The sequence below is a fragment of the Nyctibius grandis genome, chromosome 13 (assembly GCF_013368605.1).
Source record: "Nyctibius grandis isolate bNycGra1 chromosome 13, bNycGra1.pri, whole genome shotgun sequence".
NCBI lineage: Eukaryota > Metazoa > Chordata > Aves > Nyctibiiformes > Nyctibiidae > Nyctibius > Nyctibius grandis.
The window spans coordinates 7,470,260-7,495,291 of record NC_090670.1 but is presented as its reverse complement, the minus strand read 5'-3'; the positions used below and the strand labels follow the sequence as shown (position 1 = coordinate 7,495,291).

The 25,032-nt window shown below is 40.0% G+C and overlaps 1 protein-coding gene across 1 annotated transcript in view; it reads left to right on the top strand.

Annotated features, from left to right (window-relative positions):
- Positions 1 to 17,519, top strand: part of LOC137669757 (transmembrane 9 superfamily member 2-like) — a 32,976-nt gene extending 15,457 nt beyond the window's left edge. Inside the window, exons 10-17 of the mRNA XM_068412048.1 lie at positions 1,087 to 1,219; positions 2,801 to 2,920; positions 3,097 to 3,154; positions 5,723 to 5,882; positions 6,492 to 6,643; positions 8,134 to 8,245; positions 8,671 to 8,842; positions 16,916 to 17,519. Of these exons, the coding sequence (XP_068268149.1) occupies positions 1,087 to 1,219; positions 2,801 to 2,920; positions 3,097 to 3,154; positions 5,723 to 5,882; positions 6,492 to 6,643; positions 8,134 to 8,245; positions 8,671 to 8,842; positions 16,916 to 16,983 (975 nt within the window). The 3' untranslated portion in view covers positions 16,984 to 17,519. The remainder of the gene's footprint in view (positions 1 to 1,086; positions 1,220 to 2,800; positions 2,921 to 3,096; positions 3,155 to 5,722; positions 5,883 to 6,491; positions 6,644 to 8,133; positions 8,246 to 8,670; positions 8,843 to 16,915) is intronic.
- Positions 17,520 to 25,032: the final 7,513 nt, after the last annotated feature.

Sequence of the window (25,032 nt, the reverse complement as noted above, 5' to 3'; positions counted from 1 at the left end):
ATGCTTCTTTAACCAAACAAACCGTTCTTTACTGGAAGAGCACTGATGTGTTGGAATTCTACCTAGATACTTGGTATCATTTTCTTTGCAGGCATAGCTTTTTGTTTTGTTTTTTTTTTTAATCTAAGTGTTATCTTGTGTTTAATAGTTTTGAATTTTTGCATTAGTGTATCAGACTTCTGAGAGTAATTTCTAGCCAACAAATGCAAACAGAGGAATCAGTATGGGGAAGACAATGACAGTCTTCCAGCAAAAAAAAACCTGATTACATAATCTGTCACAAGTTAAGATGCTCTATGTCATTCACCAGTTTGGTCTGTATTCTTTCCTACCCTGTTTTTTGTGTGCTATAATTCTAGTGGTAAGCAGTCCGTTGAACTAAACTCAGTACTCCTAGGTTGAATGAAACCTGGAGCTTTTAACTTTGTGAGGAAGAGAGTGGTCTTTTTGAGGGGTTGGTTATTTGTGGTCATATGTGTTTGGGTTTTTTTGTGAGGGGAGGTGTTTGTTTTGAATGACTTTATTGGGAAGTTTTATTGTTCAGCAGTGGTTCATTAGAGCTGCGGGAATGAGGATCCCCCCCATGCATTCCATCCATTCATCTCTGGCAGTGGGACAAAGAATGTTGGTACTTGCCCCTAGTGATTCTAGGGAGCAGACTTTCTTCTGGAATACAGGGACCATTTAATTCTTTTCCAATATTGTCATTGAGACTGATGTGCTTTGTAATGAAAGCAAAAAAAGATAAATGCTTGAACTGGATTGAAATGCTATAATCCAAGTTAAATTAAATGGAATGCTTTGTTTTAGTTTAAATTTAGAATGATATTATATGGTTTGGCTAATTACATTTTGTTTTTTTCTTGCTTTAAGAGATGAGGATTTTCTTGATAAATCCTGCCTTTTTCTTTCACTGAACCATTAGGGGGTTATAAAATGAATGAGTGATGAATCAGATGCAATTAGTCTGTCTTTGGATCTAAACTGGAAGTTAATCAAACTTTAAATATGTATTTTGCATGTTGTTTGTGTTAATTCACTACTGCATTATGTATCTTTGCTAAAGACATTGTTGATTTTATACAGGAAGATGCCCAAGAGGAATTTGGCTGGAAGCTGGTTCATGGAGATGTGTTTAGACCTCCAAGGAAGGGGATGTTACTGTCTGTCTTTTTGGGCCAAGGAACGCAAATTTTCATTATGACATTTATTACTTTATGTAAGTAACTTCATTAAGGTGATGTGTTTGTAGTGTAATAGTGTAAGAAAGATACAATATTACTAAACAAATTATAGAAGCCTGATTTTGGAAATGAAATCCTTCCTTTAGTAAAATAAAATATAAATACTGTTTCATAACAATAATCTAGATAGCTTCAGTAACACTGTTGTAAGCAATGTTGTTCAAAACATTGTGGTATCTGGGCTAATTCAGATTCTTCCTGATTGCAGAAATGAAGCTTCCTTGTTACATGTTTCTTTTTAAAAAACAAAACCAGTTTGTCATTGTGTAAATTATCCAAGGATCCAGTAATGCAAGTTCAAAGACATATAATCAAAGCTTTAATGTTCTCAGAACACTTTCTATCTAATACATTTGACACAACAGCCTGCAGCCATGCAGAAATAAGAGCAAGAATAAGTGCCAATGAAATAATTCTGACATAACATTGAGATAATATGAGAACCATAAATAGCTACATATACATGTGATGATGTAACCTGTGACAAGTTGGTGTTTTATGATGTTATCTATAAAGTATATCACCATTCCTTTTCTTAGTGTACCGTAGAATTCGGAAGTATACTGATGTTTATTACAAAAGAATAATTTTTCAAATTCTGCTTTCCAGGTTTTGTTCAGATTTTGTGGTCTTTCATAGAGGAGCTGCTTTTTTTCTATTTGTTACATGATGCTATAAGATCAATAGAATTTTCTTGATGAGCTTGTCTTTCAGTGTTGATCACAACTCTTTGTAATTTAACTGCAATAGTTTCCTGTGCAACCAGTGTAATAGAGAAAGAAATTGGAGGGGGAAAAAAAAAATCCTTTTTCTGTTTAAAAACAGAACTTCACACTAGGGATCTCTGACAAACTCCTCTTCTGAGAATATCTCTGGGCTGGCCTCTACAATTAGTTCAGACACGGGCAGCCTTTTTTTATTAGAGCAGCTTGTTTTCAAGATAGCACATGCTTGAGTAGTGTTATCCATCATGGTGGGTGAGAGCCTTTTGTGGAATTTCAAGCAAGTGACTCATACTTCTAAGATCTTCTATCTTCACACTTTAGTTCTATCTTAAACAAACCAACCAAAAACCCCCACCAAAAACAAACCCTACAGAAACCCCAACAAAACAAACCCATAGCTCTGTCAGGTTTTGGCTTTTCCAGACCTGCTGTTCTCAAATGCCCTTTATGCCACATGTTAAACTTCTCTTGTTACTTAGCATGCGCAAGTATTGACTATGTATGTTTACAGGAGGACTGTAGGAGTTTGGAAGCAGACTTCTTCAAGCTGAGATTTGGGTCAGGTTCATTGTTCATCTGTGTGTGGCATTTTATTTTTCAGACTTGGCTACAGAAACTTCCTATTTAAAAGATGAGGTGGAAGTAGTGCTTTGTTATTTATGGAACAGTGACATTAGGGTTATAGTTATGTGATGGGGATATATGAGAGCTCATGCACATAATCTTCATTTAAATATCTGGTAGTGAAAGGGATAAACCTGTGCAGTGATATGTGTTACAGGGGAATTTTGATATATGTCCCCAAATGACTAAATCCATTTGTCTCTTTAGTCCTAGCTTGCCTTGGTTTTCTTTCTCCTGCTAACCGTGGTGCTTTGATGACCTGTGCAGTTGTATTGTGGGTCTTACTGGGAACTCCAGCCGGTTATGTGTCTGCTAGAATGTACAAGAGTAAGTACATGTGTTTGTTTAATGTGACACAGCAGGTTAAATTCAGAATTGCTGGGCTTAATATAAACCTCAGACTGGAGGTGGTGTCTCAGACAAGAAATCTGCTTCTTGCTGCCATACTGCAAAACAATTGGAAAAAGTTCTGAACTTGAAATTGTTTTTACTTTTTCCCTCAGCATTTAGAGGCGAGAAGTGGAAGACAAACGTTTTGCTTACAGCTCTGCTTTGCCCTGGGTTAGTATTGTTTCCCCTCATTCTTTCCTTTATTCTTAAGTATAAATGAATCTGAGGGGGGAAGAAGAAAGTGAATTGTTATGGTGCCTGTTTGTGTGATTATTTTCTTTATTGTTCTCCAAATTGCTGTTCCTTTTGTATATTACCTATGTTTGAATATAAAGAAAAGTGAATTCTGAGGAGCTGGAGCCTATAGAACACAGCTTCTTAGCATCTTGTTTTGTAATCAGCTGTGGGGGTGGGAGGAATGATGTGACTCTCTTGCAAGGTAACATCACGGCATTTGAGAATCACTGCACCAGAACATTAGGCATAGTGATGGGGTAATTGCAATTTGGTACCACAGCACTTGGTATGTTCCAGATAATCCTGTCTTAACTGTTAATTGGTGTGGTCGCTTTGTTAGGAAGTATGTGGTTTTGTGGTAACTTTGGCGTATCTCTAGTGCCTTTCTGTAAATAGGGAGAGACAGTCCTTTAGGCAGAACCTCTATCGCCTTAGTTACAGTATCAGTGTTTTCTTGTAACTATGTTATTGAAAAGGACATCAGAAATTAAATTATGCTTTTTTTTTAAAGTAAATAGCTATATACTGCTATACTAAACAGTAGAGGAAGTATAGCATGCTTCTTCATGAGAATAATGCAGAGATTCTCTTAAACTGGTTATAATCTTCTTATATGAATGTAGGTAGTGTCCAGTTTTAGATATGGCTGTGGTGTGTATCATACTATGGCCAATACTTCGCGCTTGGGAAGGGTGATAGTTCTCCTACCTTTCATTTTCTCATAGCTCTTCTGACCTTTTGTGAGAATTAGGTCAGTGACGAAAAGGAGCAGAAACTAATTTTTTCTGCAAGTCTTCCATATTTCTTGGTTGCAACTTTGGGTACATGAAGCTATCCCTTGTCAAATGTCCTTGGCAAAAGTTGAGGAAAAGGTTATAAATCATTTCTTAAGGTATTTCTCCCTCCAAAACAGCCCAGAATAAATAAAACATGACTTGGTTTCAAGTAAAGTAGAATTTCATCAAATGAAATGCAATGCATTTGGTAACAACTGAGCGTAGTATTTCTATGAGGAAATCTTATTTCTAAACAAAATGCGCTTCGGTCTCCCTGCTGTCATTCAGATATTAGCTTGAGAGAGGAGAAAATATTTATCGGTGGAAGAAATATCGTGCTGGTAATTTAAACTCCCAAATAAATTAAGTTTCACAGAGGAAGTAAAATGATTGGGGATGGTAGAATAGGAACAGATGTCTTGATTATGCTATGCTAGTTCAGTGAATTTGCATAATATCGTAAACAGCCTAAGGCCGTTATAGTCTCAGTAGACTGATGAGAGTTCATATTTGCAGTATTTTTTTCTAACTTCGGAGGAGGTAAGCAGAGCCTGTGTTATGAGCTTGGGCAGATGATAAAGATTAGCAAGACTTCTAAAACGGATTTGATTTTTATTTTTTGTTCAACAAGATGCTTACACCAGGGGTCGCTTGGGTGTGCTTATTTAACAAGTCTGTTCCCCCAACCAGTTTTGGCAAGTCTAAGACCTCTCCTAGGAAAAAAAGAGCCTGCCTATTGCTCTAATCCTCCCTCCTTCCTTTTTAAATTAAATACAGTGGAAGATGCATGTTCACTTCAGGGCAGTTTAAATTCTGCCTCAGGAATACTTTAACAAAAGCCAGACCGTGGTGTACTTTGCAGGGGCCCTTCCTGAGGATGAATTTTCTGTGATGCATCTCTGAATCCATGGATAATGGCAGTTCAAGCAGGCTTTTATGTGGGTTTCTCTTGCAGTACGTTTTGCTTTGTTTTCAGAATGGGATGTTTGAGATCCTCATCATATGTCTCAGAGTTGTTTTCTAGTGTTTTCCCAGGGTGTTTAGAAAATGAGGCAGATGCACTTAACTGAGGAGGGAAGAACAGGTCTGGAGACATGTCATGACTGATGCAGTCTTTAAATTCTCCAAAGGTGTGGGCTACTTCACTGTGTAACTGCATGAGGTGTTAATACAAAGATTCTTGTCATTGGGAAGAGCCCTGTTTAATCCACCCTTCTGCTACCATGCTATGCCACATGCTGTAGCAGGGTATACATTTGTTGTGAGAGTGACGTGTGGCTTCCTAAATGGGGGATTTTGCTGTCCCTGTGTTTTTTTCAGAGGGAATTTACTGATTATAAAGGACCTAAATAAAGGAATTAAATGGCTGGCAATAATAGGAAAGGTGATTCAGATAAGAGGGGGTTTTATTTGTTTTATCTTTTAGCATTCTTTGTATAGATTTTTTACTATAGCATTTTTCTGTTACTTTTTGGTTTTATGTGCAGACTCTTTATTTAAATAGTGGCTTTACTATAGATACTTTTCTTACAAGCATTGGATGTTGCAAGCATTTTTACATGAACAGAGCAATTGCTGAAAGTAACTAGGACTGTTAGGGAATGAAAGATTGCAAGAAGCTACGTTTTTCTGGTGCAGACTTTTAACTAGTTTGTTTTTTTTTAAATACTAACTGATATTTATTATTTCCTGAATATTTTAATATCTTTTCTGATCTTTTTTTCAGGATTGTCTTTGCTGATTTCTTCATTATGAATCTCATTCTGTGGGTGAAAGGATCCTCAGCTGCAATCCCTTTTGGCACTTTGGTTGCTATCCTAGCTATGTGGTTTGGAATTTCAGTCCCACTAACCTTTATTGGTGCATATTTTGGCTTCAAAGAGAAGGTAGGGCTCTTCGAATACAGTTTTGAAATATACCTGTCTTCTGCAGTTGAGCCATTGAATCCCTAACCATGCAAGAACTGGTTAGATTGAAACATCTGTGACCCTATGACCATAAAATGATGTTTCTCTTTGTTATGATTTTGAAACCAAGTATATGCTTATAATATCACACTAAACTTTTTTTTTCTGTCCATTCACTAGAATCAGAATTTAATAGTGCTCTTAGAGGTCTTGCTTGCGTTTTATACTTCAGTAATACCTTAGTGGTTTCATTTTTGAAGTAGTACTTCAGAAGTACTTCAGTTCGTACTTTACTAGTTTGAGGTAATGCCAGACAACTAAGAAAAAGTTGTGTGTTTTTTTTTAATTAAGGACTGAACAGATTTCTTTCCTTTTCTTCTGACTTGCTTACTGAGCAATAGTTGGAATATCTAAAGCATATGTGTTTTTTTCCTACTGATGAATAGCATGTTGTAGTTTTCTTAGTTTGGTAACTTGTGATGGCTTATGGATGAAAATAAAGTTATGTTTATCAAATCTTTAGATGCTAATATTAGGGAAAAGCAATCTTATTTATGATGTAACAATTTATCTTAATTTATTTCGAAGCCTATTGAACATCCAGTTCGTACAAACCAGATTCCTCGCCAAATTCCAGAACAGTCCTTCTTCACAAAGCCATTGCCTGGTATCATAATGGGTGGTATCTTGCCCTTTGGCTGTATTTTTATTCAACTTTTTTTCATTCTGAATAGCATTTGGTGAGTATCACTTTGTTATTGTTGTTGTCTTAGTTATGCTGGTTTGATAACAAACACACACTGAGTTTGAACATCCCAAACCAATTAATATAAGGAATAAAACAATTTTTGAAATTTTTGATCTTCTTGCAGACTTTTGTGGGATTTCCGGAATCTGCATATTTATTCCTGTGCGTAGAACTTACAAAACTAGTTCTTCTTATTGACAGCTGTGGAGTGTGAAATTAGAGGCCTGTTGCCTTGTTTTATCTTTCTGGCTCTGAACAATACAGACATGGTTTCATGCTATTGTGGTTAGGTGGAGCATAATCCGTTGTGTAACACTATTATGATTTATGAAACTAATATGATCTAGCAGTTTCAGCTGTTTAATCAGAATCAGGTCAAGATCTTGGGATTCCATGTTCTGCAAAACAAAGACTCCACCCCCTGTGAAACATCCACACCACTCCTAAATCTTGTCAAAACCTAGTCAAGCAGATGCATGGAAAATTAAACCAGTGCAGTCTTTCATAACTTTCACAATGTAAATATGAAATGTTTAATATATTGTTGTTTGATGAAAAATACGAAGTTGATGGTGCCAAGTTTTTAAGGTCTCCTCTGTTTATATTGAGATTTCTTACAGAACAGTTTTCTAAATCAATTCTTAAATGCAAATATATTAGCTATGTTAGCCTTTGACATTAGTCTTAACTGAGTAATATAGCTATGCTGGAATATATAGTCAGCTGACAAACAGGTACACTCTGGGCTTTTGTAGTTTAAATTATTGAATTCCCAAATTGTTTCTCATTATTTATCCTACAGAAGGGAAGCATGGAGGGAACATGCAACTTCGACTCCCTCTGTCAAATCTTAAACTGCAGTAATTGTCACCATCACTCAGTCGATTTGGTTACTTCCCTTATCTGAAAGACACCAGATTAAAAGTAAACAAGCATATTTCCCTTGAATTTATTGTTTTGACTGTGTTTGTGTTTGGTTAGCACTTGGATTGGAGTCAGACTTGGTCTGGGGATAGACTGGGAGTGGAGGAGCAATCTGGTTGGATGTGGTGAGGAGATGCGGAGATACCTGGAAAACTTAGCTGCAATAGAAGGAAGGAAATGGGTATTGTAACTAGGGCAGAGTACAGGTGATGCAAGTGTTGGGAAAGCTAAAGGAGACCTGAAGTGATAAACATTTCTGGAAACTGCCCATAACTGTTCTCTGTGAGAGCTGATTGATGCTCATTTTAAGGGAAGTATAATTAAGGACTTTGAGCATTGCTCTGTAAAGCAGTGGTTTTATTTATAGAGTATGTTCAGAGAGAGGAAAAAAATTTTTATGAATCAGCCAGTAGTGGTAAAGACAAAGTTATCCCAGTGATGTGGATTTTTCTTTTTTTTTCTTTTTTCATTAGCTTAGCATCTGGCCAGGTAACACTGTAAATTAACTCAGAGAACTTCAACCAAAAATGACGCTCTTGTTTTTATTTTTTATTTTAGGTCTCATCAGATGTACTACATGTTTGGTTTCCTGTTCCTAGTTTTTATAATTCTTCTAATTACATGTTCTGAGGCTACAGTTTTGCTGTGCTACTTCCATCTGTGTGCAGAGGTAAAAAGTACAGTTTTGACGTAGATACCACTTTTAGCTGGAAGATGTTAGAAATAGAGTTGAGGTATTCAGGTACTGTGATGTGCTGGACACTGTAAATGCATTGTGTTGTTGGCCCTTGGCATGCCTGTCTTAGCCACTCCTCTGAAATGTGCCTTTTGCTTCAAAATCCACTGTTTGCAGCAGATAAGCAAAAATAAACAGCCTTGATCTTAAATAATTTCATGTTCGTGATGGAAGCAATAGAGCTGTCTTTCAGAAAGAAAAAAAAAAGTAGCTATGTGTTACGTTGGAATTTTTCTTTTTTGAGATAAATTCTGAAGAATTAAATGTATTTCATAAGACAATGTTATTTTTTAACCAGCTTATTTATATTCTGTTTTCTACGTGATGTCTCTTACCGAGTGGTTTATTGTTTCTTTCAGGATTATCATTGGTGGTGGCGATCATTCTTGACGAGCAGCTTTACAGCAGTTTATCTCTTTATCTATGCAGTTCATTACTTCTTCTCTAAACTCCAGATAACAGGAACAGCCAGCACCATTTTATACTTTGGTTACACAATGATTATGGTCTTGATTTTTTTCCTTTTCACTGGTAAGTACAGTGTTCAAGCTAACACGAATGTGGGGGTTTCTGTTTTTTAAATGAGAAGCATTAGGTGAAATTTAGACTATCTGAAACATTAAATACAATTCATGATGCTTTAGGCAGTGTTACTTTTATGGTTTGTGACATCACACATCACAGTAAGATATTCTTTAAGGTTTTTTTCCTAACTTGAAATTACATTTATTTATAGTATAATTAGTTTTCCTTTACTGCATATTATATTAGCAGAGAGTTCAAACTATTATATTTTCAAAGTGCTGTTCTTATTCAATTTGGTATCAGGTGTGTTTAAGTTGATTCTGGATTTCGTAATTGGTTCTAGAAGCTCTGTAGTTAGAGATACTGCGCTATGCATATGGAGAATAAAAGACGTTTTCAGCTTTCACTGTTAGCAAGTGAAGCAGGTTGGTGCTGGGAAAAAAAGTGAATGTTGACAGTAGAGAGTTCTCGTGCTGTCAGAGGTGGTCTTACCTGCTCATTACGCACCACTTCTTAACGGCAGGAATGTACCATCACCAGAGGAACCTATTTAAAATCTGGCTCTCCATTTTCAGTAGTCCCAACTTTTCTGATGTTACTCATGCAGACTAAGTGTCTTCTACAAAATTACTCTAATGTTCGTAATCACTTGGCTCAAGCTATAATTTCGAGGTTGATTTGATGTGAAATCTGTGCCAGATTTACCATGTGTTAGATGAAATTAGAAGCTCTCTGAAGGGTACTGGCCCTTAAAAATAGCCAGGAGCATTTTGTATTGGTGTTCATCATACTGCTGCTGTTGTATATGTGGTTTTAACACATGAAGTCAGATCTTTTATCTGTCGCTGTGCTTGTCATAATGACATACTGCAGTGGTAGAAGTAGAGAAAATGTTAGTTCATACATAATGGGTGGTTTCATAAACCAACCTTTATGTTCATTCCTAAGATTTGTAATAGAGGATCTCTTTGTGGGTGGCATGATGGTTCAGATTGTTGTTACTTAACATCTTCTACCAGATTGAAACCTGAAGTAATTGCTTTGTGTTGGCTTTATGAAATGCATCATTTAACTCCCTTGATGCAGTTAAGAGTGCCTAAAATAAGTAATGAAAGTAAGTCTTAGCATCAGACTTCAAGTTTGCCAGTTCAGCAGTGAGAAGGACCTCTCTCTTCTTTATTGCCTCTAATACTGGTTGACTATGAGGCAAAAAAAGGACTGTTCAAACTAAAACACTGAAGAAAATTACTGTATGGGTTTGAACAAAGCAAGTACTCTGTAGAAATTATATTTAATAACATTAACTGGTGCTTATTGCTAGATTTTTATTGTTGTTATTTAGACCTGTGTCTCCAAAAGAAAGTAAAAAAGTTTTAAGAAGTGGGAAGAAAAAAAAGGGAGGGTTTAATTATTTTTTAATTATTAGAAGGAAAACCTAGAAGTTGGCATATTGCCAGTTAAAACCCTGCTTAAATCCTGGCAAAACAGACAAGCTCCAGATGGCCCCTATAATATATATATATATTAAAAAACCAAAACCCAAACTAACTGCAGTGTAAAATGATTTAATTACTTTTAAACTAAAGCAATATATTAATGTGTGCCTGGGTTTTAGCATGGGTTAGTTGCTATTCTGCCAATTTCAATTTCACTTACAAGATGCAAATTGGTGGAATTAAAAATATCCCTTTCATATATAAAATGATAATTGAAATTGTCATGGCAGCTGCTGAAATGGTATTAAAAGCTTCAGATGTGCCAATCCTGCAGTTCTTGATGTGGAGGCCAGTGAGGCCCCAAAAGTACAACGATAAACTGTGCTGCTGTTACTTTTTTTTCTTGATAGAAACATGGTAGTGGTGGCTGTGCTGTATTTGTAGTTCATGAAGAAAGCTGCTAGCTACATGGTCACTTTTGTTTTTTTTAAAGTTGAATAGAATAGCTAGTCACTAGAAAGGTAGAAGGTATATGGAATGTGTAATAAATCTTTGCTAATGTAAAATGCTGTGATAAATTTATTTCCCATATTTAGTTTGAGAATTTATTTTTTTGGGCTGAAATATAAGCTATTATAGATCGATGACTCAAGCAAAGTTAGGTGTAAAATATTCCTTAATAGCACTTGCTTTGGAAAATAATGGTTTAGTCCTTCACAAGTTTATGGAGGTGAGGGAGTTTGCTAATGTAGCTTTACACGTTGTGCACAATAATAGTGTTCTAGCTGTGTGTATGTTCCCCAAATGGGACCTTGATCTGTTCTACCTCTTAGCACTAGGTATTTTGGTTTTCTCTATTCTTGCACAGAATCACAGAATCAATCAGGTTGGAAGAGACCTCTGGGATCATCGAGTCCAACCATTGCCCTGACATCACCCTGTCAACTAGACCATGGCACTAAGTGCCATGTCCAGTCTTTTCTTAAACCCCTCCAGAGATGGTGACTCCACCACCTCCCTGGGCAGCCCGTTCCAATGTCTAATGACCCTTTCTGAGAATAAATGCTTCCTAATGTCTAACCTGAACCTCCCCTGGTGAAGCTTGAGGCTATGTCCTCTTGTCCTATCGCTAGTTGCCCAGGAGAAGAGGCCGACTCCCACTCCACTACAGCCTCCCTTCAGGTAGCATATCAGGTCTCAGCAACTGTGACAGAAATATGAAGGGCAGCGTTAATACCTCCTACGTGGTGGTGTGGGTTAGTGTGGACATTACGAAAGGGATCATAATGAATAAGTAAATAGGATCTGAATGCTTGTATGGCAACAACGGCAATAATATAATCTGACCGGTGAAATCGAGCAATTAATGTGCACACCCAAACAAGACAATTTTGTTTTGATGTACAAAGTGCGGCTAATCTTTCAAGAAATGATGAGTGTGATTGAATGGGGATAGCTACATGATTACATGCGTTCTGTGCTAGGAGACAAAAAAATGCTGAACATAGTCAAAGCATGTTGCTTTACAGTGACCTCTATTTTTGAACATCATTTTCACTTGTGAGTTAATGCCATTTTCAAAATTGAGTTTTGATCTTCTGGCTAGATAATGTTTAGAATCCAAGATTCTGAAGCACCCACCACTGTGCGGTGATTGAAACCAGTATGATACAGAGAGCTTTTAAGGTACATAAGAAGTATCAGCCAAGTGCAAAGTGCTTTTCTATTTGCTTTCTTACAATCTGTTCATGCTTTGAATTCTTTTTTCTTCATTAAACAATAAAGCTAGAAGAAATGAATAGAGCAGAACAGTCTGCTTAATGTATTTTGGCATTATTCTATGCAATGATCCTTGTTTTTAGTTTTGAACTTAAACTAGTTTACTAATAACTTTCTCTTACCCGGTTAGATGCTAGCTTGTGATCTTCTTTCTGTGTATAAGTAAACTGTTGCTGAGTTGTAGTGTATATTGCAGACCAGAGTATTCAGCAGTCTTCCAGTATAGAAACTGGAGGACAAAAAGATCAAAAAAAACACCTGAGGTGTCAGTGTCTCCCTAGTAAGAATAAGTGGATGTATTGGACACGTTTTGCTTCTTGGCTAGAGAAATTACTCAAGACATCTTCACAACTGGGTTCTTGAATTTTAAATAGCTCCTACAAAAATGATCTTTTAGCTGCACCTCCCTGGGATGATCAGTGATGTATAGCGGGCTGCAGTGCACTAGGGTGGCATCAGTTTCCTAGACTAGTAGGGGCTATTTAGAAAGGCAGAATCTTAAAATATGAAGGTCACTCACTTGGGGAAAAAATAAAGGTCTACGCCACAAAAGTAAATGCTGAAATCTATGTCGTTCAGATGCTTTTTCATTTAATTTAAGCTGGTGAGTGGTTCGGATTGGTTAAAGTAAACATTAACCACAAAGCTAATTTGTAATATTAGATTAAAACAAACAGATTTTACTGGCTCATCAGAGGAATTGGTGTCAGGCTTGCTATCTTTGTGCTATGCCATTTGGTAGAGATGTGCATATGAAAGCGGTAAAAACCTTACAATGGAAAGGAGTTTAGGCCAATCAGAAAATAATTTTAGAGATCTCAACTCTTTCAACGAGTGGGGGATTTTTGTCTATCTGTTTGGGGGTTTGGGTGGGGTTTTTGGTTTGGTTTTGTTTTGTTTTTTTTTTAAATACTTTTAGAATTTTTTGTAACGGCTTTTAAAAAAACCACCTTTGGGTGTCTGTTTTCTGTCATGTTGTGTTCACTGATGTCTGTCGGTGAAGCAGGAAGCTGAAGAGGTATGCTCCTTGTTGATAGTCCTTCAGAACTTTGGTTTCAGTTTGAATGTATTTTGAAAGAAACAAATATAAGCAAGATCCTAGGGTGGTCTGATCTAAAGCCTGCCTAAATAGTCCTACTGTTCTAGTGAGAGGCACATTTTAAGTAAGGGCTGATTCTAATTTTGGTGCAAGAGGTGCATAGAAAAATGCTCAAGATTGAAGAGATGAGTATGCTTTTCAAGAAAATGCATTTCAAGCCATGCTACTTCAGATGGCAAGGTTGTATTTTAACTAGTGCAACTAATAATGGTGATTTTACTGGGTAGAGCTACAGCTGTGGGAAACTGATCATGCATTTCTCTGTATTTTAAGATTGGCCTTACTCAAAATATACCTGTTATACTAGTCAGCACTGACCTAAAGATCAGTATATTCATGCTTTTCTGTGTAAAGTGCTAAAATTTGGAACAAGTGACAAACTTGTGAAATGGGCTAAAACATAGAAAATATATTCTGTCTAGAATTTTCAAACAAGCCGAACTAGTTCAGAGTTGTTCTTCTTCCCCAGTCATTATTCATTTGCAGATCCCTTTCTGATTGGGGTATTTATTCCTGTATAGAAGACTGAAAGCTTTCTGAGTGAATTACCTTTTGTGGATCTCTTAGTGGTTCATGCAATCACAAGCACCCCCAGGTCTGAGGTGGAAAAAACGCTGAATTTCAGTGGAACCAGGCACTGTACTGCATATGTTCTTTAAAAAAATGTTAAGCTTTTTGCTGTAGTACCATGAGCAATACTGTAGGTAAAGCAGCTGTACAACTCAAAGCAACTTATAAATAATGTTTCCTTAACTTACGTTCGTTTCTGCCTATTAATACTTATTTTGTAACATCAACATAACTCTGCTGACCTGAGCTTTTGGAAGTTCCTAGTCTGAGTGTTTGGCCCATGTTTCTTTTTAAAAAAAAAAAAAGAGAGCACTAAAGACACCTAGTTGATTTGCTGTGATTGATTCTCACTTCTAAATCTGCAGTTGGATTCTTGAGGTAGATTTTCAACCCAGTTGTGATTCTGTCAGCACCTTTAAACTATTCTGATCTTCGAGTGTCAAATACACTATTTAGGAGAGGTACTTTTGACAGATGACGGGGTCCTTAGTTGATGCTCTTTTTTGAAGTTGCTGGTCTATAGAGCTATCCATATCTGGAATTTGTAGGATAAATTTGTTCATGGGAGGGAAGAAGAAATTACAGTATTGGTAAGCCCCAATTATCGATGTAGGAAGTTACTGTGGAAGTAACAGCAGAAGAAAACTGCTGACCAGGGAAGGTCCTGACTACATAAGGCTGTATCTTGGTGATGTGTCTAGCCTTTCTCTCCTGAGGTTCTAAGTTCATGGTTCAAATGTGGTGTCTTGACAAACATTACCACTTACTGCTTGTCTTACTCTAGTTCCAGTACATTGGCAAAATTTCTGTTAAAGTTTAAAAAAGTATCAGAGGTACTTGGTCTTTGATTTGCTAAACAGACTTTTTTTAGGAGGGAAGTTGAAAATCAATGTTACTAAAACCTGTGAAAATCTGTTTATAGATTAAATGCTTGTTCACGGTATGAAGACTTCAGATTCTGCTATGAATGAGGCCATGTTTTTTAAAAAGCTGGTGTATCAGAAAGATTCAGTGACAAGGATTGGAGGAAAATACTGTGGATTTAGAGCGTGTTCCCATATGAAGTTATGGCATGCTCAGAAACCTGTGTGGAAAATCTCATTCTTGTGTCAGTTAGATATTTTTGTTATGATATTACAGTTTTGTTCTAGAACAGAAGATAGATTTTTAAGATATCTCATCTGTTAGACATTTGGAAGAAACATTACTTTCAAAGCCATAAAAGGCTCAAAGTGGGCTGTATTATAAAAACAACCAGAAAGCAGATGCTGGGAACCATTATTAGGAAAAAACCATGAGAGTAAGGCTTAGAGTAACAATGCTGATATTGGAGTATTGGACACAGTAGGGAGGAGTGAGAATTGACCATAAACTGCAAAGACTTAGTGATGTCAAGCCTACAAAGGAATTAAATTCCTTCTGTGGTTGGTGTCTGATCTCCTATCAACAGCAGTAAATCTGCCGTCTCCTGCTGTTTCAGAGGATGATAACTGCAAACTTGGAGGGAAAGGGTAATCTGTGGCATATAATAGTAGGCTGTCAAAAAGCCTTTAACTGCAAATATACATGGTAGCACGAAGAATACAAGAATTGGCATATAGATAATAAGCATCCAAAGACAGGTTGCTCACTTATCAAATGTGTAAATGTGGTCTAAAAGAGACAAATGTAACGAATGTAGAAAAGACAAGTGCTTAATAAAGAACCTCCTAGTTAGTAAACCAGTCACAATGAAATAGTGGAAAAAAAAGTCGGAGCTGATGTTGAACATGGGCTGTACAAACAGAAAAGGATGATTATAAAACTGGAGGAGCTGTGTGTGTGATCTTGCAGGTGCCTATAGTGTAGCTGGTAAGGGCTGTCACGGGGCTGGCATGTAGCTGTGGCTTGGGAAGTAAATTCAGCCGAAACTGAGACCTTCCCTTGTTTCAGCTAGTAAGGCTTAATGTTGGTGTGGCAGCTTACCCCTATGTAAAAGCATGAGGAACAATGCATTGCTTCCCTTAGAGGCCTAAGAATTAATTGTATGGGACTCGATGTCTCCTTGCATAGTAAGTTCTTAAAGTAATTTAAAAATAAATGTGATGGACAACATCTTCGCAGTTGCCCCATAATAGTGACTGTGGGGTGAAAACTACAGACTTGTTCTTCAGCTTAAAAATAGAGGATTGGTATGGACTAATCTCATTCAGTGTCATCTCCTCGCTCCATCATCTTACTCTGCACTGTGCTAACTTGAGCCACAGGACTTGACATGTGGCCCAAAGTCCCTCCAGAAGGTAGTTGTGGTTTGTTTTCTCTTGTGCTGTTGGGTTGGATAACTGAAGAACTGGATTGGTAAGAAATCAAGGAAAGCTGTACCAAACCAGACCCCAGGTCTGCTGCCCAAGCACCCTAACAGCAGTATTCCCAGGAAGGGGTATGAGAACAGGGCAAGCGTGTACTGGTACTTTCTCCCAGCCTCCCGTCAGCTGTGGCTCGAGGGCTTTTTTTAGCACTTGAAATGGTGTCTCTGTAATTAATAGCCTTTGGATCTCTTTGTTCATGAATTTGTTCAGTTGCCCAAACTAGTGTATGTTTTTATTATCTATGGTGACCTGTGACAAGAAAATCCACAGCTTGAATACACGTTACACAAAATTTTGTGTTTTGGTTTGTGTCACTGCTGGTTTCATTTGATGCTTGCTCCCAACTGCTGTATACAGATATACAGAGTGTGTATATATATATATATACAGGATATACAGAGTAAGAAGTTCGCTTTTCTTGAGTATAAATAGAGCACGATGAACAGAAAACCAGGCCAGGTGACTTTTCCCAAGACCTTATTTTATGTCATAATTCATAGGTGGCTGTGAACTATTGTAGACCTAAAAAACCCAGGTAGGTGTTGACTTTGTGTGCGTATAAAAGTCTGTTTCTTAAGTGGTGCTTGCGTGCCTGCTAGTGGTGATAGTAGCATCACTGTCAGTGGTTTGAACGTACATCAGGCAGCCTGGTCCTAAATCATCTTTGATCTAAATCAATAACTTAGCCTAGGGATGAATGTGTGTTGTTAAATTTAACAAGTGCTGTTATTCTGGATAGTTAGCTGGATTACAATGTTATATTCTGTCCTGCTGGGAAGTACTTGTTAGATTTTTCTGTCAGAGCAAACTAGAAGATAAACTAACCATTTTCACTTTCTCATTTTAGGGACTATTGGATTTTTTGCCTGCTTCTGGTTTGTAAGTAAGATTTACAGTGTGGTGAAAGTGGACTGAAAAGCTTCAGAGTGTCTTTTGAACATAACTCCCTTGCTGTTTGATAATTTTTACCACGTATTGAAAAACATCCTGTGTAATTATTCTAATTTGTAAAAGCTGAAGAGAAGACTACAGCATAAAATACAGATTTTTATGGAAGGAAATGGCACCGTTGGAAAACTGTTTACATCGGTATACTCATTGAACATGTTAATTCTAATAATTCTAAAAATTATATCCCAATAAAAATTCGGTGAACTAGTTTATTTGAAAAATGAGTGCATTATACAGTCCTCCAGCAGAAATTCCTTGTGATTTTTTTTTTTTTTGTTACCTCTTTTGGTTACCATTTATATACCATGAAAGCATAGGACTGTCAAGTAAATCTATGTAAAATGTGAATTTTTTTAACTTAACTATGATTGTACATATTATCCTGCACCTTCTTTACAACTTAGATATCTTCTTACAAAATGTACATGCATTTAGTGTAATGTAGACTTTATTAAAAATATCGACACTGGTTTTTGTTCAAATAAAACTGCACAACTCTAGCTGACTTGTTTCCTTTCGTGTTAATTAGACCTTCACTACTTGGACACGGATCACATTAGTTTGACCAGTTGATAGCTCTCGACTTTTATATGGTTTATAAGTAGTTTGGCTGTGACTTTGGCTGCAAATTGTCTATGCAACAGAAGGACTGGTAGGTCACTTGAATCCATAGCTGTAGGATGAGCAGGTGCTATAACCTGTGCCTCAGCTATGTGCTTAACTCTAATTTTCCCAAAAATGTTTTTTACTGGGCAAACCATTACTTTCTATCAAAGAGCGAAAACCTTTTCCTTCTTTTAGCCCTCCGAAACACACATCTCATTGTTCTTCATCCTGTGAAGACTGTGTGCAGCTTGTTGGGAAGTTTAGCCATGAATCCCTTGGGCTTGGGAATGGGTGATTCTTAACGGTGAAGCTTTTCTTCCTGCTCTGCAGAGCTTGTGCTTGAATGCTGGATTACATGAGATAGAGTATCTTAATAGCCTGTTCAGTTATAAGATTGCAGGCATTCTTCTCTCAGGAATGTCAAGGCTTTATAGAAGCTCCCCAAAATCTTGAATTGTGCTTGAGGCTGAACAGAGAGTCACTGCAGACACGTATTCAAATGGCCGTGTTACTGACCTCGCTGGAGACGAATAAGGGGATGTTCATTAGATTAATGGGTGAAATACCCAAAGCTTATTAACTGGCATATGGAAGCATTCATTGCTGGAAGCTGCTTTTCAATGTCTAAGCTCACAATTTAACAGGATCCAAAATGGCTTCATAATTGTAGTTAATGTTTAATGTCCTTTCCAAAGTGTAATCTTTGGTATGAGGATTTCAAGTCTCACCTCTATGTGTAGTTGTTCTTCCAGGTTACTGAAGTGTGGGACAGATCACCTGGCAAAGCTGGGATGAGTACCAGGCTGCATCTTGTGAACAGTGCCTGTGGCATAAAAAAGAGGCTTTAGACAACATAATTAAAAGAGCCAAGCATTAGTGTACAAGGAGGAGCTGGCTACAGTAAAGATCGTTTCAAGTGAGGTTCAGGTATGCTCTTGATGGCAACTTGGCCTCCTGGATGTTTTGGCCTCCTGGATATTTTACCCTCCTACCACCAAAATCTCGCATTTCCTTTGTGTTCCCTCCCAGAGGTGGAAAACTGCAGAGTTGCTATTAGAGAAATCAGCTTGCAGTTATCTGCTGGTTCAAGAGCACCATTCACTCTATTAAAGTTTTCATACTCATATTGAAATGGGTGCTGCTCTGTTTAGAAAGGTCCTTCCTATTAAATATTATATTTAAAATTTGAGGGTTTTTTATGGCATACTTTAAAAAAAAAAGGATTGTTGGCTGAAGCTGCTTTTGAATTTTACATGTTTAAAGGGAAATTCATTCATGAGAGAATTTGGAGCTACAATTGGCATAAAATCCCAGCAGGAAATCTTGCCAGATTAATAAATGTGCGTTTCACAAGAGGCAAAGTAAAAGGAGTTGTACAATTGTATTTACGGTGCTTTCTCTGCTCTTCCTGTGACTACTAGTGGGCTAAAAAGTAGAAACTGGGTTAAGCAGGTTTCTGAAGCTTACCAGTAGTCTAGAGCCAAAGCCATAAAAGTAAAATCAGTCATTCTCATGCAGTTGTTATCAGAGAACTTGGTTTGTTTTTTGTAACAGCCCCACTCATGCAAATCTGGCATAATTCATAATTCAACAGTCTTTGTGGCGGAGACAAAACATTGTGAAGCAATAGTGTGTATCTAAAACAGAAAAAGGCTTGAGTTTGGGTCTCACTTCTTCAAAATAAATGGATACTGTCATGGCCAAGGCAATCATTGTGCTGGTTCGGTCTGTCATGGGCTGTGCGTTTGAGTATAATTAAAGTGAATTTTAAGGATGTGCTTTATTTACATGCTAAAGGGATGAGCTGGGGCAGGAGCATTCTGACTGACTAATATGTCTGAGTGGTGGCATGTTATAAAATAGTTCGTCCATTGTTTTCCCAGCTGTGGACACCTGTGAGATTTGCTGCTGCACTACAGCAGAATTTTCTACCATCTTTTTTTTTTGACCAAGGAAAAGCTTCACGTTGTCTTCTGGCTTTGCACTTCTAGAGAAAGCCACACAGACACGGTGCATCCTTCTTAGTACAGTTTCTTTATGCCTGGGTAGGATGTCTTCGACTTTGCTGGGATGAAAGCAGGATCGATGCCTTTCATGTTCTCTTGAGATGCTGCAAGCTTGTACCCGAAACTTCAGGTCAGGGTCACCATCTATTTTGCTACCCAAAGTAACTACGGTTAGGAAGTTCACAGTACGGTACTTTATCTTCCTAATCCTGATGCTTCTTAGTTACAGGTTAAACACACTAATTAGATTTGCTCATACAAACCGGGAAGCCCTTAGACTTTCTGTGAAGTTATTAGTGCTGGGATTTTTATAGATAACTTTAGTGTCTGTGGAGTTTACCCAAGGTAATTTATGTTCCATTTGCAACAGAGGGAAAACTCTTAGATGTCTGACATCATAAAACAGTAAAACCGGGAGATTTATTACAGGGGCAGAGAGAACAGGGCCCTTGAGCTGCTTTGTTTATCATGAGAAGTCAGGTTAATCAGATGTGCACATGTGCCTCCCATATTTTCTGGTGTCGTTTCCCTCCTGTGCTGCTCCTTGGCAGGCTCTGCAGTAGATGAAAAGGCACGGGAGCCCTGGCAAAAGTCCTTTGGACTCCACAGGGTGAGGATTATATTTGTACATCCAGAGGATGTTTATCTCCCTCTTGAGCTACATTAATAGAGAAGAGACATATGCAACTGAGCTCTCAGTGAAGCTGTAACTTCTGGAGAAGGGCAATATAGGAAATCCCAGTAGTGCGGTTGGTGGGTAGATCGAGAGCCGATGCTCCCGATCTGGGCCGGAGCTGCCGGGTGTCCTGGCTGTCTTAGTTGGCTTGATGAGACACTCCCTCTGCCTGGAGAGCTTTTCCCACCGCTATTCTGAGACGTCCGTGGCTGCAACAGCCCTGCCTCTTCCTTATGGGTTTTCTGCAATGCTGATGTGAGTAACATCTGGGTGTTTTGGGAGGGTTTGCAGGGAAACACTTGGAGATGCTGTGACCAGCAGAGAGAAAGTGGTTTCCCCAAAGTGTGCAGAAGCTGTGGCTGCATTTGGCTTGGCTCATCCGGCACGTGCTGCTCGTGCCTTTACATTCGCAGGTCCTCGCTTTGTACGGCCTGGTCACGCGCTTGGGGTTAAACTTAATCCAGATTAAGAGGCAACTGATCAGATTGGCAGGGGCCAACGTGTAGCTTGCCCTGCAGATTAGCGTGGGGTACTTTTTCCAACAAATTTCCTACTGATGGGCATCTCAGGATGATCCCCATCCTGCCTGCTATAGCTACTCAGCTCTCGGTCTTTCTTGGCCTGTCTTCCGTTTGCCGTGGACATGTTGGGTGCATCAAGTAGGTGTTCTCTGATGCTCCCAGGCAGCAGCAGGAGAGACCCTCTGGGTTTCTCGCTGGTGTTGGTCTGTGAGCAGAAAGAGAAGTGTCATTAGCGTTGCAGGGGCTCCTGTGGCATTCAAGCAGGGTGAAATGGCTGCACGTGGTCAGGCATTCCTCTGGGAGGGGTGTGAATGGGACAGTAGTGGGGGAAACAGGGTCATGCAGGCAGCTGCGAGATCTCAGGCTCCACACAGGCTCAGCTGGCTTCCAGCTTTCTCCCATCTCTCCTCTCCAAACACCTCCTTTGGAGGTTACATCAGCAGGGAAGCTTTGGTTAAGAGGGAGAAAAAAGAAAAGGCAGCTGAAACAGTTGCCCATCATCCTCCATGCAATGCAGGGTGAGCTTGTGCTGGAGGAAGAAGTCCTGTGGGAATTAGGGAAGCTGAAGTAGAGGAATAGCAGGTAAAATGGTCCAGCGTGTGCCTCTCGGGGGGCTACATAAACAGCTTTGTGCAGGGCAGGCTGGGGAAGATGAGCTAGCTCCAGCATCAAAGAGGGAAAGCAGTGAACTGGGTGAAGTGGTATTAGTTGCGCAGCTGAGGGTGGTTAAGCGGCAAAGCCCATAAGACCCTGGGACTTTCTGAATTTGTTAGGGCTTTCAGGTGTGCTGAGGAGAGGAGCTGGGGTAGGATGTGTCTGCGCTGGGCTGTTGGCTGGAGCTCCTGCTGGTCCTCTATCCCAAGTGGCAGGACAAGATGTAAGTTAAACCACAATTGTTGAACTTCCCCTCTCTGAAGGGAGTGAGGGGAAAGGGGGAGTTGTTTGTGGCAGTAACTGTGGTGACATTGCCTTGGGGTAGGGATTTCCTGGGCAGAAGTGGGCTGCATGGTCATCTGGGAGGTAGGAGCTGGTTTCTGAGGCTCCCTTGGAGCAGGGAGTGTTTCTGGGCAGGATGGTGGCTGTGCTGTGCTGTGGTGTGTCCTGGCAGGGTGTCCCCAGGCTGTGATCCCACTGTCACAGCAGGCTTGGGGACTCCCAGACCAGGTACCTCTGTAGGAGATGGCAAACGTGCTTTCTGGAAAACAGCAGGGCCCTGGTGCTGCAGGACCTCGAGGTGAGGGAAAGGATTGTCTTGGGCTTAACTGAGACCAAAAGGCTTTGTGGTGAAGTGTCCAAACTGGGAATTTTAAAGCAGGGAATGAAACCCTGCAGGCTTCCTCTGCCAGCTGGGGTGTTTCTGTGCCTCAGTATTAAACCAGGATGGCTCTTGTCTCGTGGTGGCAATGGGAGAAAGTGCTTGCAGGACAGGCATGTCCCCTGCCATGGGTGGCTAGATGTTGCATGTGGCACCAGGCTTTGGTTGCACAGGAGAGGCCCTCAGGGCATGTGTCATGCTTAGCTCCTGTCCTGCCACGCTGTGGTCTATGTTGTGGCTGGTGGAGATATGTCTGTAACATGTTTAGGGCTTGCACTTTGTGACAGGGCTGACTGGGGTGGCTGTGGGTATGGAGAACACCTGCAGACCTTGTAGGACAGTGTTGTGTTGGGGTATATAGGGGAGAGGATGCCTTTTACCTCCCAAACTTCTGACTCAACCCCAAACCAGCCTGAAAGAAGATCCCTTTGAGGCCCCTGAACAGGTTCATGGCCCGCAGACCAAACCCAGTGGATCGCTGTTATCTCCAGCTCCCTCTTGCACTCTGTGGGAGCAACCAGGCTTTCCTGGCCCAAGGCAGGCATCCCTCAGGAAGCGCAGGATGCCATTCCACGCACTGCATCGGTAACAACTTTAAACACCATTCCTGCGTACTATAAGTAGTTCTCTTTATGTATTGACTAGAGGTGTCCAGGCTTCAGAAACATGCTCACCATATACAGAATCACATGCCGGTGGTGATCTAATTAGCCGGCTCCTCGGGATCTTGCCACAGGGCGCACGGGACCGGGCTTCTTTATTTCCCTCTTCTTCTAGCTCTGGTTGACTCCCAAGTTTCCTCTTGCTCTTTCCCTTAATGAGTTGTGCTGTGCTGGGACAGACCTCTCGGCTGAAAGAGTCTAGTTGCTGGAGTAAGGATGAAATAGCCATTAGAGTGTTTGCTGCTAATTAATTATTGCTTGTTGCTGCTCAGCAGTGGAAGGGTACAATTGCAATGTAACAGGCTTACCAGTGCTAAATAACTCCTGTTTACAGCTACGGGGACCCGAAGGCTTATGGTTACTTGCTGCTTATAGCACAGGTCCTCTGGGGATACGGGGAGGGCTGAGCCCTCTGCCTGTGTCACACCTCCTTTTTTTTCGCAAAGTCCTGTGGTTTCTTGCTCATCCTGAATGTTTTTAGTTGGTTTAAAATGGATGGTGTCTGCCTTACCAGTCAAACATTGCACTCTAGGAAATATCAAAGAACTGATTAACCTGCCAGACTCTTAACAACATTACAAAAAGATTTCTTGTAGCTAAATACAGAACGTACCTGCTGTCTCCTTTTCTCGCTTTGAATTTAGAAAAGGTGGAAAGCTGGTGGGGAGAAGAGGAGAAATCTGCACATCCAACTGGAGGACCGATGGTTGACAACCAAGCGGCAGTGATTTATGGCTGGGTAATTTTCCAGCTGCCATAGTTTGTGTTAGCACAAATGAGAATTGATGGCAGTTTGAGTTAATAGCTGACACAGTGAGGAGCTGGCACACGGCAGCGGTGATCTCTTCTGTCACCAGAGCAGCCGCTTCTCAAACCACCCAGGCTCATCTGCTGAAACCTGGAGGAGTGGGTGGACTGCAGTCACGTGAAGGGGTGGGTGCCTGGGAGGAAGGGGGAAGGTGCAAATGGATCGGGGTGAGACGTGGAAAGGGCTGTGAGTGGGGCAGTGCTGTGGGAGCAGAGCCCAGTGCATGCCCAGGATGGCTGGGAGGAGACTTGGATTTCTCTCCTTGCTCCCCCTTTCCAATGCCTTGCTCCTCTGATATCCAGGGCACCCCAAACCTTGTCTGCACCGTGGTCTTCCTTTGGCATTTCACCCACTTTCACTCCTCAAAGCACTGATAAAACGGTCAAGGACAGTACTTCTCTATCAAGCTGTGATGGGCCGTGCCACCAAGCATCACGATGATGCTGAGACTACTGGACAAGCAGCTGGGGAGTTTGAGGGTGATTTTTTTAAAAGATTGTAGGTTTCCTCTCCTCTCCCTTGCTAACGCCTCAGGGATATTTGGGAACCCTCTGCCCAGCCCTGTCTTCATCGTGCCCCACTCCAGAGGGATGCAGAGTCTGGGGCACAAGCATTGAACTGTGGAGCTGGAGCAGGGCTAGTCGCGAGGTGAGAGGAGCAGGACCAGAGCAGGGTGCCAGTGTCACGGCAGGGGCAGGACCGGTGTTGGCATCATGGTGGTGCCCACCATGTGTGCACAGGGCTCGCCTGGCCTGAGGGAGACGCTAGCGGCCATCGGAGCAAGAGAGAGGCATTTAGCAGAGCAGTAACGAAGCATGAGGGGAGAGCGTTTGGCAAATATGGAGCCCCTCAGGGCTGCCCTGTGCCAGAGCAGCCGTCCCCAAGCTTGTGCGAACACTTCAGTGCGTGGTCCCCAAAGCAGGCATTATGTTCTCTATATAGGCGTTTTTATTTTTTCACTGAATGATTTTTCTCAGCTCTGGTGGTGATAGAAAGAGGTTTTTATTCCAATGTGGTTTATTTTCAGTAATTAAGGGGGGGGTTAATAAGACAATTGCTGGTAAAGTAAATTGCTTATAGCATAAATAGTCTTTGTTTTAAGGTTGTTCCCCAGTGTCGGAGTTATTCTGTGGCTCTCATTAGGAAATATAAAACACGCCAGTCTTTGACAAGCAGCAGAGAGAGGAGCGTAGCCTAGTGGGAAGAGTCTAAAATATTTAAATATAAATTATTTACCTCCAAAGTTGACTCTCCGAATGCTTCTTGCCACAGTACCTGACTAATTATCATGTTATCAAAGGAGCGTGCAAACCTGTAAGCCTCGGCGTTTGGAGTGGTTTGACAGATAAGCCTTCCTGACAGAAATAGATGTAGCTTCGCTATTATCAGCCTGGTTCGCTTTTGAATTTTGAATTACTT